The sequence below is a fragment of the Bos taurus genome, chromosome 24 (genome assembly GCF_002263795.3).
Source record: "Bos taurus isolate L1 Dominette 01449 registration number 42190680 breed Hereford chromosome 24, ARS-UCD2.0, whole genome shotgun sequence".
Taxonomy (NCBI): Eukaryota; Metazoa; Chordata; class Mammalia; order Artiodactyla; family Bovidae; genus Bos; species Bos taurus.
Genome location: NC_037351.1, coordinates 23,934,540 through 23,953,063, shown reverse-complemented (window position 1 = coordinate 23,953,063; position 18,524 = coordinate 23,934,540). Strand labels below are relative to the sequence as shown.

At 36.4% G+C, this 18,524-nt stretch overlaps 1 protein-coding gene across 1 annotated transcript in view; it reads right to left on the bottom strand.

The window, feature by feature from the left end:
* Positions 1-18,524, bottom strand: part of CCDC178 (coiled-coil domain containing 178) — a 410,587-nt gene that overhangs the window by 243,144 nt on the left and 148,919 nt on the right. Inside the window, exons 15-17 of the mRNA XM_024984506.2 lie at positions 17,888-18,049; positions 16,216-16,329; positions 7,923-8,068 (exon numbers count right to left, since the gene is read on the bottom strand). Of these exons, the coding sequence (XP_024840274.1) occupies positions 7,923-8,068; positions 16,216-16,329; positions 17,888-18,049 (422 nt within the window). The remainder of the gene's footprint in view (positions 1-7,922; positions 8,069-16,215; positions 16,330-17,887; positions 18,050-18,524) is intronic.

The following is an 18,524-nucleotide window of genomic DNA, read 5'->3' as shown; positions in this document are numbered from 1 at the left end:
GTTATCGTCTCTACTGGTATGGAAAATTGAATCATTTTCATAGTTAGCTATAAAGGCAGCAGGACTAAAAATTTTGAGGGTCTAAAATGGTAAAGTACTTTGAATATAATATCTCATTTAACACAACAACCACCCCATGAAAGGATAATTATTATGGCCATTTACAGATGAAAAACCTAAACTTCAGTATACTAAGCTTATATAAGCTAATTAATAAATGACAGACCCAGAATTCAAATCCAGTTCTGACTAGCTGTATTTGATTCAGCAGCTCAACACAAAATACTCACTTTTTTCCCCTTCTTTCTCTATGCTGTCTGTCATTAGCAAATTTGAAAACATGACTCTGGTCACATGTTTTAGATGGCTGCCTCTTCTTTTAAATGGAATAAAGTCCTCCCCTTTCATCTATCTCACCCGTGTTTTTTCCACTTCATCTCCCGTACTAACAACATCCATAACTCTTCTGTGACGTCCTATGGAAGTATTCACTAATAGCAACATTGACACCAGGTGAAAGAATCAGTAGATTATCCCTAATACAGTTAATCTGCAGTCATCTTCCGTTCCAGTCCTAGTTCAGGAGTCCATTTGCACCATCAGAAGAGCATACAGTTTGGAACAGGACAAACCTTACTGGAGTAGTTCCACTCCTAACTACTGTTGCAGTCTTAATCATTTGATTTCCCTGAGCCTGTTCCTTCAGCATTCATGTGTGAATGTTCTGACTGGATAGAAGAATTTACTGTGAGAACTGGATGAGAGAGGTGCTTAGATTGCCCTTACCAAGTACCTGGCACACTAGGAAGTCAATCAACGTTAGCTTTAAATCTTATTTGACACTGTCATCACTGTTAATTAATAGATTTGTAAATGACACACTGTTCTTTTTCTCCTCTTCCAGGGTAAAGGCAGACGTTAGTCAAGTTTAGGGAGGGAATTGATTCATTGAAACTTGGTGACTATTCTTGCTTTAAGGCAATATAATCTAGGTACAGGACGGAAGGGAAACATAAGAGTTGAAACGGTAAGAATCTTGAAGAAAAAAATTTCGTCAGCTCCCCTAGAACATCTTTGCAAGTTTAGTGTAAATTGTATAATTTCAGGCTTTTCCCTTTAAGCCCCCAATATTTTTAAAGATAGTAAATGACACGGATAAATATCTTTCAAAGAAAATGTTTCCTTGCTTTCTTATCTGATACTCTGAATATGATCCAGGAATTTTTAGATAAAGCTGTATGATTATTTTGAAGATAAGTTTTTACCCTATACCCTGTGGTAATAGCTAAACAAATCCTGTGGAGTTCATTGACTTGACTCCATTAAGATATTAATACATAGTATATTAGACTGTGCATAATGTTTTTCTGATATTTTAATCCCTCAAGTGTTATGATTTGCTAATGGTGTATTAGCTTTCTATATTTAAATCAAACCATCACTTTTAAACGTGCCCAATGTAAATTCCTCCAGTAGTCCTCCAAATTCTGTTCTCAATGTGTTAGAAAATAAGAACCAAGAGGAGTAAAGGAAGAATATGTAGTTTCTCAGTGGGGAGGGCGGGCCTATGGATACAGTAAGCCTTAAAGCATGATCATTCTGAAAGGGAAAGGCCTTTGTCAGGTATGCCTATGACTAATGAGGGGACTGTTCAAGAGGCATTTTTAAGACAATTAATGTAAGTACATTCCATGAAGTTTTTATACAATATCTATTTCTATATTCTTACCTCAAAAATGTTATCGAAAAGGTTGGGTGAGGGAGGAGCTAAGATGGCAGAGGAGTAGGACGGGGAGAACACTTTCTTCCCCACAGATTCATCAAAAGAACATTTAAACGCCGAGTAAATTCCACAAAACAACTTCTGAATGCCGGCAGAGGACATCAGGCACCCAGAAAAGCAACCCAAGTCTTCGAAAGGAGAGACAAGAAATACAGCTCCACCCACCAGAACACCGACACAAGCTTCCCTAACCAAGAAACCTTGACAAGCAACCTGTACAAACCCAAACAGAGCGAGGAAATGCCACAATAAAGAGAACTCCACAAACTGCCAGAATACAGAAAGGACACCCCAAACTCAGCAATTTAAACAAGATGAAGAGACAGAGGAATATCCAGCAGATAAAGGAACAGGATAAATGCCCACCAAACCAAACAAAAGAGGAAGAGATAGGGAATCTACTTGATAAAGAATTCCGAATAACCATAGTGAAATTGATCCAAAATCTTGAAACCAAAATGGAATCACAGATAAATAGCTTGGAGACAAAGATTGAGAAGATGCAAGAAAGGTTTAACAAGGACCTAGAAGAAATAAAGAGAGTCAATATAAAATGAATAATGCAATAAATGAAATTAAAAACACTCTGTATACAAGACAGCAAAAGAGACACTGATGTATAGAATAGTCTTATGGACTCTGTGGGAGAGGGAGAGGGTGGGAAGATTTGGGAGAATGGCATTGAAACACGTAAAATATCATGTATGAAACGAGATGCCAGTCCAGGTTCGATGCACGATACTGGATGCTTGGGGCTGGTGCACTGGGACGACCCAGAGGGTGGGGAGGGAGGAGGGAGGAGGGTTCAGGATGGGGAGCACGTGTATACCTGTGGCGGATTCATTTCTATATTTGGCAAACTAATACAATTATGTAAAGTTTAAAAATAAAATAAAATTAAAAAGAAAAAACACTCTGGAGGCAACAAATAGTAGAATAACAGAGGCAGAAGATAGGATTAGTGAATTAGAAGATAGAATGGTAGAAATAAATGAATCAGAGAGGATAAAAGAAAAACACATTAAAAGAAATGAGGACAATCTCAGAGACCTCCAGGACAATATTAAATGCTACAATATTCGAATCATAGGGGTCCCAGAAGAAGACAAAAAGAAAGACCATGAGAAAATACTTGAAGAGATAATAGTTGAAAACTTCCCTAAAATGGGGAAGGAAATAATCACCCAAGTCCAAGAAACCCAGAGAGTCCCAAACAGGATAAACCCAAGGCGAAACACCCCAAGACACATATTAATCAAATTAACAAAGATCAAACACAAAGAACAAATATTAAAAGCAGCAAGGGAAAAACAACAAATAACACACAAGGGAATTCCCATAAGGATAACAGCTGATCTTTCAATAGAAACTCTTCAAGCCAGGAGGGAATGGCAAGACATACTTAAAGTGATGAAAGAAAATAACCTACAGCCCAGATTATTGTACCCAGCAAGGATCTCATTCAAATATGAAGGAGAAATCAAAAGCTTCTCAGACAAGCAAAAGCTGAGAGAATTCAGCACCACCAAACCAGCTCTCAAACAAATACTAAAGGATATTCTCTAGATGGGAAACACAAAAACGGTGTATAAACTCGAACCCAAAACAATAAAGTAAATGGCAATGGGATCATACTTATCAGTAATTACCTCAAACGTAAATGGGTTGAATGCTCCAACCAAAAGACAAAGACTGGCTGAATGGATACAAAAACAAGACCCCTACATATGTTGTCTACAAGAGACCCACCTCAAAACAGGGGACACATACAGACTGAAAGTGAAGGGCTGGAAAAAGATTTTCCATGCAAATAGGGACCAAAAGAAAGCAGGAGTAGCAATACTTATATCAGATAAAATAGACTTTAAAACAAAGGCTGTGAAAAGAGATAAAGATGGTCACTACATAATGATCAAAGGATCAATCCAAGAAGAAGATATAACAATTATAAATATATATGCACCCAACACGGGAGCGCCACAATATGTAAGACAAATGCTAACAAGTATGAAAGGAGAAATTAACAATAACACAATAATAGTGGGAGACTTTAATACCCCACTCACACCTATGGATAGATCAACTAAACAGAAAATTAACAAGGAAACACAAACGTTAAACGATACAATAGACCAGTTAGACCTAATTGATATCTATAGGACATTTCATCCCAAAACAATGAATTTCACCTTTTTCTCAAGCGCACATGGAACCTTCTCCAGGATAGATCACATCCTGGGCCATAAATCTAGCCTTGGTAAATTCAAAAAAATAGAAATCATTCCAAGCATCTTTTCTGACCACAATGCAGTAAGATTAGATCTCAATTACAGGAGAAAAACGATTAAAAATTCCAACATATGGAGGATGAACAACACTCTGCTGAATAACCAACAAATAACAGAAGAAATCAAAAAAGAAATCAAAATTTGCATAGAAACTAATGAAAATGAAAACACAACAACTCAAAACCTGTGGGACACTTTAAAAGCAGTCCTAAGGGGAAAGTTCATAGCAATACAGGCATACCTCAAGAAACAAGAAAAAAGTCAAATAAATAACCTAACCCTACACCTAAAACAACTAGAAAAGGAAGAAATGAAGAACCCCAGGGTTAGTAGAAGGAAAGAAATCTTAAAAATTAGGGCAGAAATAAATGCAAAAGAAACAAAAGAGACCATAGCAAAAATCAACAAAGCCAAAAGCTGGTTCTTTGAAAGGATAAATAAAATTGACAAACCATTAGCCAGACTCATCAAGAAACAAAGGGAGAAAAATCAAATCAATAAAATTAGAAATGAAAATGGAGAGATCACAACAGACAACACAGAAATACAAAGGATAATAAGAGACTACTATCAACAATTATATGCCAATAAAATGGACAACGTGGAAGAAATGGACAAATTCTTAGAAAAGTACAACTTTCCAAAACTGGACCAGGAAGAAATAGAAAATCTTAACAGACCTATCATAAGCATGGAAATTGAAACTGTAATCAAGAATCTTCCAGCAAACAAAAGCCCAGGTCCAGATGGCTTCACAGCTGAATTCTACCAAAAATTTAGAGAAGAGCTAATACCTATCCTGCTCAAACTCTTCCAGAATATTGCAGAGGAAGGTAAACTTCCAAACTCATTCTATGAGGCCACCATCACCCTAATACCAAAACCTGACAAAGATCCCACAAAAAAAGAAAACTACGGGCCAATATCACTGATGAACATAGATGCAAAAATCCTTAACAAAATTCTAGCAATCAGAATCCAACAACACACTAAAAAGATCATACACCATGACCAAGTGGGCTTTATCCCAGGGATGCAAGGATTCTTCCATATCTGCAAATCAATCAATGTTATACACCACATTAACAAATTGAAAAATAAAAACCATATGATTATCTCAATAGATGCAGAGAAAGCCTTTGACAAAATTCAACATCCATTTATGATAAAAACTCTCCAGAAAGCAGGAATAGAAGGAACATACCTCAACATAATAAAAGCTATATATGACAAACCCACAGCAAACATTATCCTCAATGGTGAAAAATTGAAAGCATTTCCTCTAAAGTCAGGAACAAGACAAGGGTGCCCACTTTCACCATTACTATTCAACATAGTTTTGGAAGTTTTGGCCACAGCAATCAGAGCAGAAAAAGAAATAAAAGGAATCCAAATTGGAAAAGAAGAAGTAAAATTCTCACTATTTGCAGATGACATGATGCTCTACATAGAAAACCCTAAAGACTCCACCAGAAAATTACTAGAACTAATCAATGATTATAGTAAAGTTGTAGGATATAAAATCAACACACAGAAATCCCTTGCATTCCTATACACTAATAATGAGAAAACAGAAAGAGAAATTAAGGAAACAATTCCATTCACCATTGCAACGGAAAGAATAAAATACTTAGGAATATATCTACCTAAAGAAACTAAAGACCTATATATAGAAAACTATAAAACACTGGTGAAAGAAATCAAAGAGGACACTAATAGATGGAGAAATATACCATGTTCATGGATTGGAAGAATCAATATAGTGAAAATGAGTATACTACCCAAAGCAATTTATAGATTCAATGCAATCCCTATCAAGCTACCAACAGTATTCTTCACAGAGCTAGAACAAATAATTTCACAATTTGTATGGAAATACAAAAAACCTCGAATAGCCAAAGCTATCTTGAGAAAGAAGAATGGAACTGGAGGAATCAACCTATCTGACTTCAGGCTCTACTACAAAGCCACAGTTATCAAGACAGTATGGTACTGGCACAAAGACAGAAATATTGATCAATGGAACAAAATAGAAAGCCCAGAGATAAATCCACGCACATATGGACACCTTATCTTTGACAAAGGAGGCAAGAATATACAATGGATTAAAGACAATCTCTTTAACAAGTGGTGCTGGGAAAACTGGTCAACCACTTGTAAAAGAATGAAACTAGAACACTTTCTAACACCATACACAAAAATAAACTCAAAATGGATTAAAGATCTCAACGTAAGACCAGAAACTATAAAACTCCTAGAGGAGAACATAGGCAAAACACTCTCTGACATACATCACAGCAGGATCCTCTATGACCCACCTCCCAGAATATTGGAAATAAAAGCAAAAATAAACAAATGGGACCTAATTAACCTTAAAAGCTTCTGCACAACAAAGGAAACTATTAGCAAGGTAAAAAGGCAGCCTTCAGAATGGGAGAAAATAATAGTAAATGAAGCAACGGACAAACAACTAATCTCAAAAATATACAAGCAACTCCTACAGCTCAACTCCAGAAAAATAAATGACCCAATCAAAAAATGGGCCAAAGAACTAAATAGATATTTCTCCAAAGAAGACATACAGAAGGCTAACAAACACATGAAAAGATGCTCAACATCACTCATTATCAGAGAAATGCAAATCAAAACCACTATGAGGTACCATTTCACACCAGTCAGAATGGCTGTGATCCATAAGTCTACAAGCAATAAATGCTGGAGAGGGTGTGGAGAAAAGGGAACCCTCTTACACTGTAGGTGGGGATGCAAAGTAATACAGCCACTATGGAGAACAGTGTGGAGATTCCTTAAAAGACTGGAAATAGAACTGCCTTATGATCCAGCAATCCCACTGCTGGGCATACACACTGAGGAAACCAGAAGGGAAAGAGACACGTGTACCCCAATGTTCATCACAGCACTGTTTATAATAGCCAGGACATGGAAGCAACCTAGATGCCCATCAGCAGATGAATGGATAAGAAAGCAGTGGTACATATACACAATGGAGTATTACTCAGCCATTAAAAAGAATACATTTGAATCAGTTCTAATGAGATGGATGAAACTGGAACCTATTATACAGAGTGAAGTAAGCCAGAAATAAAAATACCAATACAGTATACTAACGCATATATATGGAATTTAGAAAGATGCTGACAATAACCCTGTGTACGACACGGCAAAAGAGACACTGATGTATAGATCAGTCTTATGGACTCTGTGGGAGAGGGAGAGGGTGGGGAGATTTGGGAGAATAGCAGTGAAACATGTATAATATCATGTATGAAACGAGTCACCAGTCCAGGTTTGATGCATGATACTGGATGCTTGGGGCTGGTGCACTGGGAAGACCCAGAGGGAGGGTATGGGGAGGGAGGAGGGAGAAGGGTTCAGGATGGGGAACACAGGTATACCTATGGCGGATTCATTTCAATATTTGGCAAAACTAATACAATATTGTAAAGTTTAAACATAAAAATAATTTTAAAAAAGGTTGGGTGAAAAAAAAAACATATATTATTAACCATTTCATATAAGTGAGAAATACTGAAATTAGTGGGAGAGATTATGAATTTCATAACAAATAAAAATTCTTATGCTTGGAAAAGGAGAAACATTAGAAGTTGTTTAAATAAGAATAAACCCAGAGGAGCAACAAAAAATGAAAGCAATTTATAATCATGTGTTTATACAAAAATTATAAAATATCACCTGTATATTTCACACCAGATCATGACAGAAAATATATATCATTCCAGGAATAAATTTTAAACAGGGAAATTTGATCACATCTCTTTTATAACTGATATAGTAAGTGTTTAATATTTCGATAAATTTAAAGTACTTACTTTAAATAGTCAAGTGTGTGATCAAAAGCAATCTTTTCTTTTTCTTTTTGTTCTAAGTTCTTATTCAGTTGAATGATTTTTGAATGATAAACAATTGTTTTACTTTTAGTGGTCTCTATTTCTTTAAAAATTTGTGAGCGTTTATCCTGGGGGAAAAAATCAGGAGTATTTTAAATACTAGAAGTTTCAAATTCTTGCAATTTAGGAACACAAATAGTTTTTGGCCATGTAAGCAATTAAAAGCAAACAGTAGTTAAAGAGGGAGGGGACACATGTATACCTATGGCTAACTCATGTTGATGTATGGCAGAGGCCAACACATTATTGTGAAGCAATTTTCCTTCAATTAAAAATAAAGGCATTTGGGGAAACAAGAGAATCAGCTCAGTTCATTCACTCAGTCATGTCTGACTCTTTGTGACCCCATGGAGTGCAGCATGCCAGGCTTCCCTGTCCATCACCAACTCCTGGAGCTTACCCAAACTCATGTCCATTGCATCAGTGATGCCATCCAACCATCTCATCCTGTTTTTTCCCTTCTCCTCTCGCCTTCAATCTTTCCCAGCATTAGGGTCTTTTCCAATGAGTCGGTTCTTGCATCAGGTGGCCAAAGTATTGGAGTTTCAGCTTCAGCATCAGTCCTTCCAATGAATATTCAGGACTGATTTCCTTTAGGATGGACTGGTTGGATCTCCTTGCAGTCCAAGGGACTCTCAAGAGTCTTCTCCAACACCACAGTTCAAAAACATCAATTCTTTGGTGCTCAGCTTTCTTTATAGTTCAACTCTCACATCCATACATGACTACTGGAAAAACCATAGCTTTGACTAGACAGACCTTTGTTGGTGAAGTAATGTCTCTGCTTTTTAATATGCTGTCTAGGTTGGTCATAACTTTTCTTCCAAGGAGCAAGGGTCTTTTAATTTCATGGCTGCAGTCACTACCTGCAGTGATTTTGGAACACCAAAAAATTAAGTCTCTCACTGTTTCCATTGTTTCCCCATCTATTTGCCATGAAGTGATGGGACCAGATGCAATGATCTTAGTTTCTGAATGTTGAGTTTTAAGCCAACTTTTTCACCCTCCTCTTTTACTTTTATCAAGAGGCTCTACATCTAATCAATGCAAACAACAATTCAGGTTTATGTTCTTTCCTCGAGCATTACATCTGATCAGGTTTCCTAAAAGATGGGTTAGAACCATCAATTCTCTCTCCCTCTCTACTCTGCACTAACTCATCTCCTGCCCTGCCCACCCACACACATCTGCACACCTGAAGGACATGTCTTTTAATATGTCAGCATGTGGTCACTGGTTATGAAACATGTATCCTGAAGGCAGGCATGAATATATATTGTTCTGAGGTTTAAGAAAAAGAGGTCAATGTTTAATACCAGCATAATTCCCCAAGGCTGGCTGGTCCAATCCAAGACTGGAGATCTGATTTGGTGTCTTTTTTTGCATGACCCCTTCATGGCTGTTGGTGTCTACATTGACTGGCTGATTTCCTGACTGTGTGATCAACTCAATGCAGGTTTCTGACTCCACATCTGGCCCAACTTCTAGCAATGGATTCCAGTCTCAGCTGCTCCCTTTGCTCCTATTTTCCTCCATTTTCCCCTCACATGCTTCATAATTCTTTCTCTATTCTTACAGGTTTCAAGAAGAATGAATTGCTAACCTTGTATACTTATTTTCCTATAAAAATCTTCTCTTTGTCCAAGATTTGGAACATGAGTACTGTATTTGAATTTTCATAACATTCACTTTTATTTTTTTTTTTCTGGAAGCTCTGGAATTTTTCCACTAATAAATGAGATGATTTGGGTTTGTTTGTTTGCTACCAGAATATAGTCAAGCCATCTGACAAGGATTCTTCAATGGACCCCCTAAAATATTATGTTATTTCTAGGAGAAAATTAAACCTAAAAAAAGTGTGAAAAGGCACAAATATGGGTAAAGATAAGTAGGAACGAGTCAGAGACAATGGGCAACTGTGGGTCCGGCATGTTCTCTACTACTCTTGACTTTCAGTTCAGATTCCATAAACGCCTTAAATCTTAAATGAAGATTTTCATGGGAAACTGAGATTTCAGAAGCAACGGTGTCAACAACTTAGACCACCAATTCAGTGATGCTGAAGGTGGTGCCAGAGATTTTACAGTAAAGGAAAGAGACAGTGCACTTTCTGCTAACAGCAGTGAAAAGCAAAAAGTATATCTGTTGCTTTTCATAGGCAACATCAGGCTTCCCTGATAGCTCAGTTAGTAAAGAATCTTCCTGCAATGCAGGAGACCCTGGTTCAATTCCTGGTTCGGGAAGATCTACTGAAGAAGGGATACGCTACCCACTCCAGTATTCTTGGACTTCCCTTGTGGCTCAGTGGGTAAAGAATCCACTGGCAATGTGGGAGACCTGGGTTTGATCCCTGGGTTGGGAAGATCCCCTGGAGAAGGGAAAGGCTACCCACTCCAGCATTCTGACTTGGAGAATTCCATGGACTGCATAGTCCATGCAGTTGCAAAGAGCTGGACACAACTGAGTGACTTTCACCCACTCACTCATAGTGAGGCTTTGATAAATGTGAGCACCATATCCCCTTCCATGGCATCAAAAATATTAGAGATATCCCACAATGAGAAAAGAAATTGTTAGATGCCACATGTCAATCAAGAGTATATGTCTGTGTATCCTGAGTATGCAAAATTGGGAGACCCCAAGAACAATTAGTGAGCCTTAATGAATGCTGAAGTGTCACCAGAGCAAATTGGAATTTAGGCATAAACAACACATTTATAATTTGGGGGGGTCATTTTTTTCTCTAGCCTGGTAACATGTTTCAGCAATTTTGAGGCTCTCCACCCAAAGACAGTTTCATGCCTAGACTTGGAAGGTTCTGGAAATCTGAAATGAAGTTAATTAATGCTTTACTATACAACATTTTTAATTACTTTATCTAAAAAACTATGAAGCCACATATTTTCAAAATAGTAGATAATACAAATTATATTCAGATTCTAAATTATTAATTTCAAATAAAATTTTAAATATTTATTTAAGATTTAATTAATGTTTTCACATTATCTAAATGTACTATTTCCAGGTTCTACACCTAAGATTTAATATGGGGCTAAACATAGCAAAAATTCAGTAATACTATTTAGCTTGGGCCATGACTGAATGTTTATGCAGAGTAAAAGATAAAATTATTTGTCTAACTTAGGTTCTTAGAGGGTAGCAATGCTGCTATGAAAAGTGAAAGTGAAGGCGTCAGTTACTCAGTCAAATCTTTGTGACCCTGTGAACTGTAGCCCGCCAGGCTCCTCTGTCCATGGAATACTCCAGGAAAGAACACTGAAGGAGAAGGAAAGCCATTCTCTTCTCCAGGGGATCTTCCTGACCCAGGCATCAAACCCAGGTCTCCTGCATTGCAGGCAGGTTCTTTACCATCTGAGCTGCCGGGAACACATAGTCCTGACCCAGGCATCAAACCCAGGTCTCCTGCATTGCAGGCAGGTTCTTTACCATCTGAGCTGCCGGGAACACATAGTACTGTTTATATACCAATCAACATAATGAGGACTTAACATATGCTATTAATAATGTCTGCAATTTCCTTTAGAATAGAGTTCCACAGCATGACACACAGGCATTCCTTCATCTAGGCATTAGCCTTCTCACCAACTTAATCTTTTTTCAGTCTTATTAACAGGTAATCTGCTCTCTGGTCATGCCAAAGTGCTTGCAATTCCACAAACACATAGCATTCTCCCATGACCTCTTTGCTTTGCAAACACAAGGTCTGTTTCTAAAATGTCCTAACTTAATTTCTTCATCAAATTAAAAACTATATAATAATAAAAGTAATGGGAACCATTTGTTAAATGCTTCTAGCGCCAATTATTCTTTCAGCCTTTTTGTGTATATCATCTCTGTTGTCTACAACATCATAGCAAGGCAAATATTCAACCTCCGGTTTTTCTATTAGTAGTTCTTGTTCTTACACATCACCTCCTCTGAAAAATCCTCCTGGATGCCCTCGATTCATCTGTGTTTACTCCTGCTTGACTCTTCCCACACTATTACACTGCTGTCATGGTTCTGCTCACAGTATATTAAGGCTGTCTGATCCCAACAAGATGATGTATTTCTTGAGTGAACCAAGTTCTCCTTTTACTTCCCCAACTCCAGAAACTTCCAACAATATTTAAGACATTTTAAGTGAAAAAGTTGGCTTAAAGCTCAACATTCAGAAAACGAAGATCATGGCATCTAGTCCCATCACTTCATGGGAAATAGATGGGGAAACAGTGGAAACAGTGTCAGACTTTATTTTTCTGGGCTCCAAAATCACTGCAGATGGTGACTACAGCCATGAAATTAAAAGACGCTTACTCCTTGGAAGGAAAGTTATGACCAACCTAGACAGCATATTGAAAAGCAGAGACATTACTTTGCCAACAAAGGTCCATCTACTCAAGGCTATGGTTTTTCCTGTGGTCATGTATGGATGTGAGAGTTGGACTGTGAAGAAGGCTGAGCACCGAAGAATTGATGCTTTTGAATGCTGCGATTCATGGGGTCTTAAGGAGTTGGACACGACTGAGCGACTGAACTGAACTGCACTGAACTGAAGTACTCAACGGTAACTGGAAAGACAAATTAATGTGAAGGACAAACAAAAGACAAAGAAGCCTTCTTCTCTAATCCTCCAACTCTTAGTAACTTCTATGATGCTGAGCACACACACAAGGTATTCAGCCATGTTTTCCACTGAAATTTATTTGTATTTGTTAGATATACCATCTTTGGCAATTTTTAATTAATATTTTAGTAAATATGAAGATGTGGATAGAAGAACTCTGGAGGCATTCCACTGCAGTCTTGAACACATATGTTTTCTCTTTTGTGACACATGTTACAAGTGCTTTGTTATTAAGAACAGTAGTATGCTGGGTAGTGAGAGCTGGCCTGAATGCTTTTACCCTGATGTTAATGGAAATGCACATAATGATTTATAATTAAACATCATGTTTGCTGGAAGATACTGGTAGATACTATTACACATGTTATCAAGTTAAGTCTTTTTTAAAAAAATAAAAGTGGCTTTTGAATTTTATCAATTTTATTTTAAGTGAACTTTCATTTCTGTACATGCAGTGAACTATATATTTTTGTTGAGTCATCATCACATTCATCAAAAGAGTCTTATTTTGCATAGTATATTCTTTTCAGCATATTGCAAAATTCAATTCACAATATATTTTAAACTGTCATTTATGTTCATAAGTGAGATCACTTATGTATTTTTCAGTTATGGTTTCAGGGTTATATTTTAACATAATAAATTTAAACACTTTCCATGCCTTCTTATGCTCTGAACCTGGTTTTTGTAGGGAGGCTTATAAAGTATCTATGTTTGTCCTTGCCTTTACTAAAATTACACCAATGTTATTGTTATTGATCTATTTTTGCTAATTTTTTCTTCAGATCAGATCAGTCGCTCAGTCGTGTCCAATTCCTTGCGACCCCATGAATCGCAGCACGCCAGGCCTCCCTGTCTATCACCAACTCCTGGAGTTCACCCAGACTCACGTCCATCAAGTCAGTGATGCCATCCAGCCATCTCATCCTCTGTCGTCCCCTTCTCCTCCTGCCCCCAATCCCTCCCAGCATCAGAGTCTTTTCCAATGAGTCAACTCTTCGCTTGAGGTGGCCAAAGTACTGGAGTTTCAGCTTTAGCATCATTCCTTCCAAAGTAATCCCAGGGCTGATCTCCTTCAGAATGGACTGGTTGGATCTCCTTGCAGTCCAAGGGACTCTCAAGAGTCTTCTCCAACACCACAGTACAAAAGCATCAATTCTTCGGCACTCAGCCTTCTTCACAGTCCAACTCTCAAATCCATACACGACCACAGGAAAAACCATAGCCTTGACTAGACGAACCTTTGTTGGCAAAGTAATGTCTCTGCTTTTAAATATGCTATCTAGGTTGGTCATAACTTTCCTTCCAAGGAGTAAGCATCTTTTAATTTCATGGCTGCAGTCACCATCTGCAGTGATTTTGGAGCCCCCCAAAATAAAGTTTGACACTGTTTCCACTGTTTCCCCATCTATTTCCCATGAAGTGATGGGACCGGATGCCATGATCTTCGTTTTCTGAATGTTGAGCTTTAAGTCAACTTTTTCACTCTCCACTTTCACTTTCATCAAGAGGCTTTTGAGTTCCTCTTCACTTTCTGCCATAAGGGTGGTGTCATCTGCATATTTGAGGTGATTGATATTTCTCCCGGCAATCTTGATTCCAGCTTGTGTTTCTTGCAGTCCAACGTTTCTCATGATGTACTCTGCATATAAGTTAAATAAACAGGGTGACAATATACAGCCTTGATGAACTCCTTTTCCTATTTGGAACCAGTCATTGTTCCATGTCCAGTTCTAACTGTTGCTTCCTGACCTGCATACAAATTTCTCAAGAGGCAGGTCAGGTGGTCTGGTATTCCCATCTCTTTCAGAATTTTCCACAGTTGATTGTGATCCACACAGTCAAAGGCTTTGGCATAGTCAATAAAGCAGAAATAGATGTTTTTCTGGAACTCTCTTGCTTTTTCCATGATCCAGTGGATGTTGGCAATTTGATCTCTGGTTCCTCTGCCTTTTATAAAACCAGCTTGAACATCAGGAAGTTCATGGTTCACATATTGCTGAAGCCTGGCTTGGAGAATTTTGAGCATTACTTTACTAGCATGTGAGGTGAGTGCAATTGTGCAGTAGTTTGAGCATTCTTTGGCATTGCCTTTCTTTGGGATTGGAATGAAAACTGACCTTTTCCAGTCCTGTGGCCACTGCTGAGTTTTCCAAATTTGCTGGCATATTGAGTGCAGCTCTTTCACAGCATAATCTTTCAGGATTTGGAATAGCTCAACTGGAATTCCAGCATCTCCACTAGCTTTGTTCGTAGTGATGCTTTTTTGTCTTTTATAGATAAATTATACAATTCATCAAGATTTTAAGATAAATTGTTATGCAATTTTGTATATAATTATGCCTCTTATAATTCTTCTCATAATATGTTCTCTTTGCCTTTAGTAGGTATGCAAAATACTTTCAGTTGTTTTTACCAAAATACTTTATTGGTAATACCAAATTGTAACATTGGCCCATCTCATAAATTTTGCCTTATACTTTATCATCAGTCACTTGTAAGTAAAATGTAAATTGTATTTCTAAATATTCTTAACACAGAAGTAAATAATGAAAACGTGATTAAAAAATATTTCCAGTGGTCTACATATTATTTTTTGTTATAATGTTGGTATTGAGTTATGATTTTACTTTATTAGGGTCAAAAAGTAACCTGTATGATTTGACCAGTATAATGTAATAGTTAAGAGCATAGATAGATTCTAGTGCCAGATATAATGAATCTCAACACCATCATTAAGAAGGTGTGTGAAACTGAGCAAGTTAATTAAAAAACTGTGCATCAGATTCTTCAACCACAGAATGGAGATAATAATAGCACACTCTTCATAGAATTATCATGAAGATGAAATTAGTTAATAGGTCTGAGCACTTATAATCATGCAAAATATTTCTTAAAAATGTAAAACATTAACATGTTATTATTATTACACATATTGTTTTCCTTGGTAATGTTTAAAAATATTTCTTTTGTGGCCCTAGGTTTAGCTTTATTTAAACACAATCGCACCTCTACCTCATGGCCCATATGCTGTTCACTGACAAATCCTCTTGGTGGTGGTGGTTGTTGTTCAGTCTCTAAGTCTTGTCTGACTAGTAGTAGCTATTGGTGCTACCTTTAAAATATATTCAGAGAATGGAAAGTTAAAGACAATGCTTTAAATGGTATGTTAAAGCCCTCCGATATACAGCCAGTTGGTTCACGCAGCCTACATACCAGCTTGAGGGTAACATGTCAGATATTAACAAATGCTTTAGTCTGTACACTGGTCTCATCTTCAGAAACATGGTACTGTCTAAGACACTACAAATCCCTCTAGGAATTTAGGAAAGGTAATGGGAAGATACACTAGCCCAGTGGGAAAGACACTGTAAGAAAGAAAATGAAGACACAGAGACTCTGTGTCTGTGTGTGTGTGTGTGTAGGTACACGTGGGCACCCCTGTGTGCACACATGGATGCAAAATCAATTTACTGCAACCAATTATAAATGACAGACACTCATCTAAAATTAAATTTGCTGGAATAGTTTTCATTTACATGAAGAGGCTGCAAATTCAAAATAAATTTTTGACATTAAATTTCTTACCTCAGTTTTTATTATTGCATCCTGGGTCTTCTTCCCCTTTCTTTGCAATTTTTTCTTAGTTTTTTCTACATTTCTTTTAACTTCTCCTCTCTTCTCAAGTACTTCATCTAGCAACTATAGGACAATTTAGAAATTAAGATGTGCAATATTAATAGTCCAATTGTCTGGGTTTAGGATTGATAGTTCCCAAGCGACTATTTTAATAACAACAACATATATTTTGGTGTAAAAGGAAAGGATGACCACACATGAATTACAAAAACATACTATGATATCCATAATCCTAATATCAACTTGAATAACCAAAGAAAATAAAATGCTAATCAATTTTAGCTAAGTAATAACTAATAAACTCACATCGAAATAATAAATTTTCCTGACAATATTTAAACATTTTAATCAAAATTAAAACTCCAAATTTTCAGTACTCATTATAGTGTGTGAAAACTTATTCTTCCAAGAATTTATGCTAAATTAATAGTGTTCATAATTTATACACCGCTAAAGAATAATAAACCAAATTGATTACTGAACTACAAGAAAGTAGAAAACAGTGGCTAGTATAAAATAAAAGAATAAAAGTCATTAATCTTTTCTGGTATTCATTATTATTCTCAGATGATTACACCAAGGCTTTGATGTAACTAATAAACTCCTATCATTAGTGTAAGGAGGAGCCATTGTTAAAATAATTTATCTCAGTGGTTCTTAATACTGGTTATATATTCATTACAGGAGCGCTGGGATAAGCACTGGAAGTCCTAAGTTGAGATGTACACTCAGAATTTGTTGTTTCCATGGTTTATGCCCTTGTACAAGTTGCTTCATGCAGGTAGGCTCAAGTTTTCTCATTCTATGTTACAGCTAAATTCTCTCTTGCTTATTTTAGAGAGATGCTTTGAAGATCAAAATAAAATTTCATAATAAGGAAACTGAAAATCACAAAGTTTTTAATAAATGAAATTCTGAAAAGTAGTACAGTCTACAAATACAAAGTCACATCATCATTTGCAAATAAAAGACAATTCTGTTGCCAAAATGCCCCAAACGAATATATGCGTGTTCTCCCTTCAGCTGAGGACAAGAATGTATAACTCTTACCACACCTTCTACTTCTTCAAAAGACTAATGATATGATGTATACATATTTTTTCTATTAAATCTTTTTTTGGGAAGGGCTAGTAATATCAGTTACTGCCATAAACTTGTTGTTCTGAAAATATTTTATCAACATTTGCTTATTTTTTATCCCAGCTGTCTTCACTTCATCTATAGACATCACAGATTTACCATGAAAATGTCAGGACGCATTATCTTTCATATTTGAACAAGCACAGCTTTGGAATTTTACTAACAAGCGGTGAAGACTTTGAATTAAATTCCCTACAGTGGGTAATCATACCAGAAAAATCACCACTCATTCATTTGGAATTTGCTTTTCCTAGGTATATTCTAAGTAAAGGGTTCCAGGAAATAGCATTAATACTGTTTTGCCATGTAATTCCACTGTAGACCACTTGTGTGGTCCTAGAATAGTTGCTTATTTTGTCCATGCTTTTACTTCCTCCGATATGAAATCCTAATTTTCCAAATGATACTGTAAATTGCATAAATGATTTAGCGACCTAAATATTCCTGCAAATTAGTTTCTGGATTAATGATAAATGCTTACGTCAGCATGTTCTTGGTGGCAAGTTTTGATTTTTTCAGCTTCTTCTTCTAGTTTAAGCAGTGGTTTCTCCATTTCTGCCAGTGCTAGGGAATAGATTGCTTTCTTTCTCATAAGGTCCTGCTTCTCAAGTGTCTGTTCTTCTTGAAGGGAAAAGAGTTTTTTCTGCCAGCAAAGATTATTAAATAATTCATTGTTATTAATTACCTAAACATTTATTGAGACTTTATCCTGTGCTGGGTAGTAATATTTAAAAATCAAAACAATAAATGCCACCATAAAAAAGCAATAGGTAGAAATATAGTATATTTACAGAGTATATATTTAAAGATATTATTAAAATACAGCATATTTAAAGGCATTATTATAAAAAATGAGAAAAAACTTAATAGACAATAGAAATAAAATATTCTTATATATTGGAGGATAATAAAGTTAGAGAACACTTTAATGACAAATTTTGTAATATATGTAAGTCCTGCAGTCTAAGACTAAATAAAACCAATAAAAATAAATTCATAAACTATTAAGCAAAAAGATCTGGAATATTACTGAATTATTGGGCTTATAAACAGTGAGAAAAAAATGAGACAATTTGGCACTTTCAAACATACAGAATTTGAGAGACATTGCTTTTATA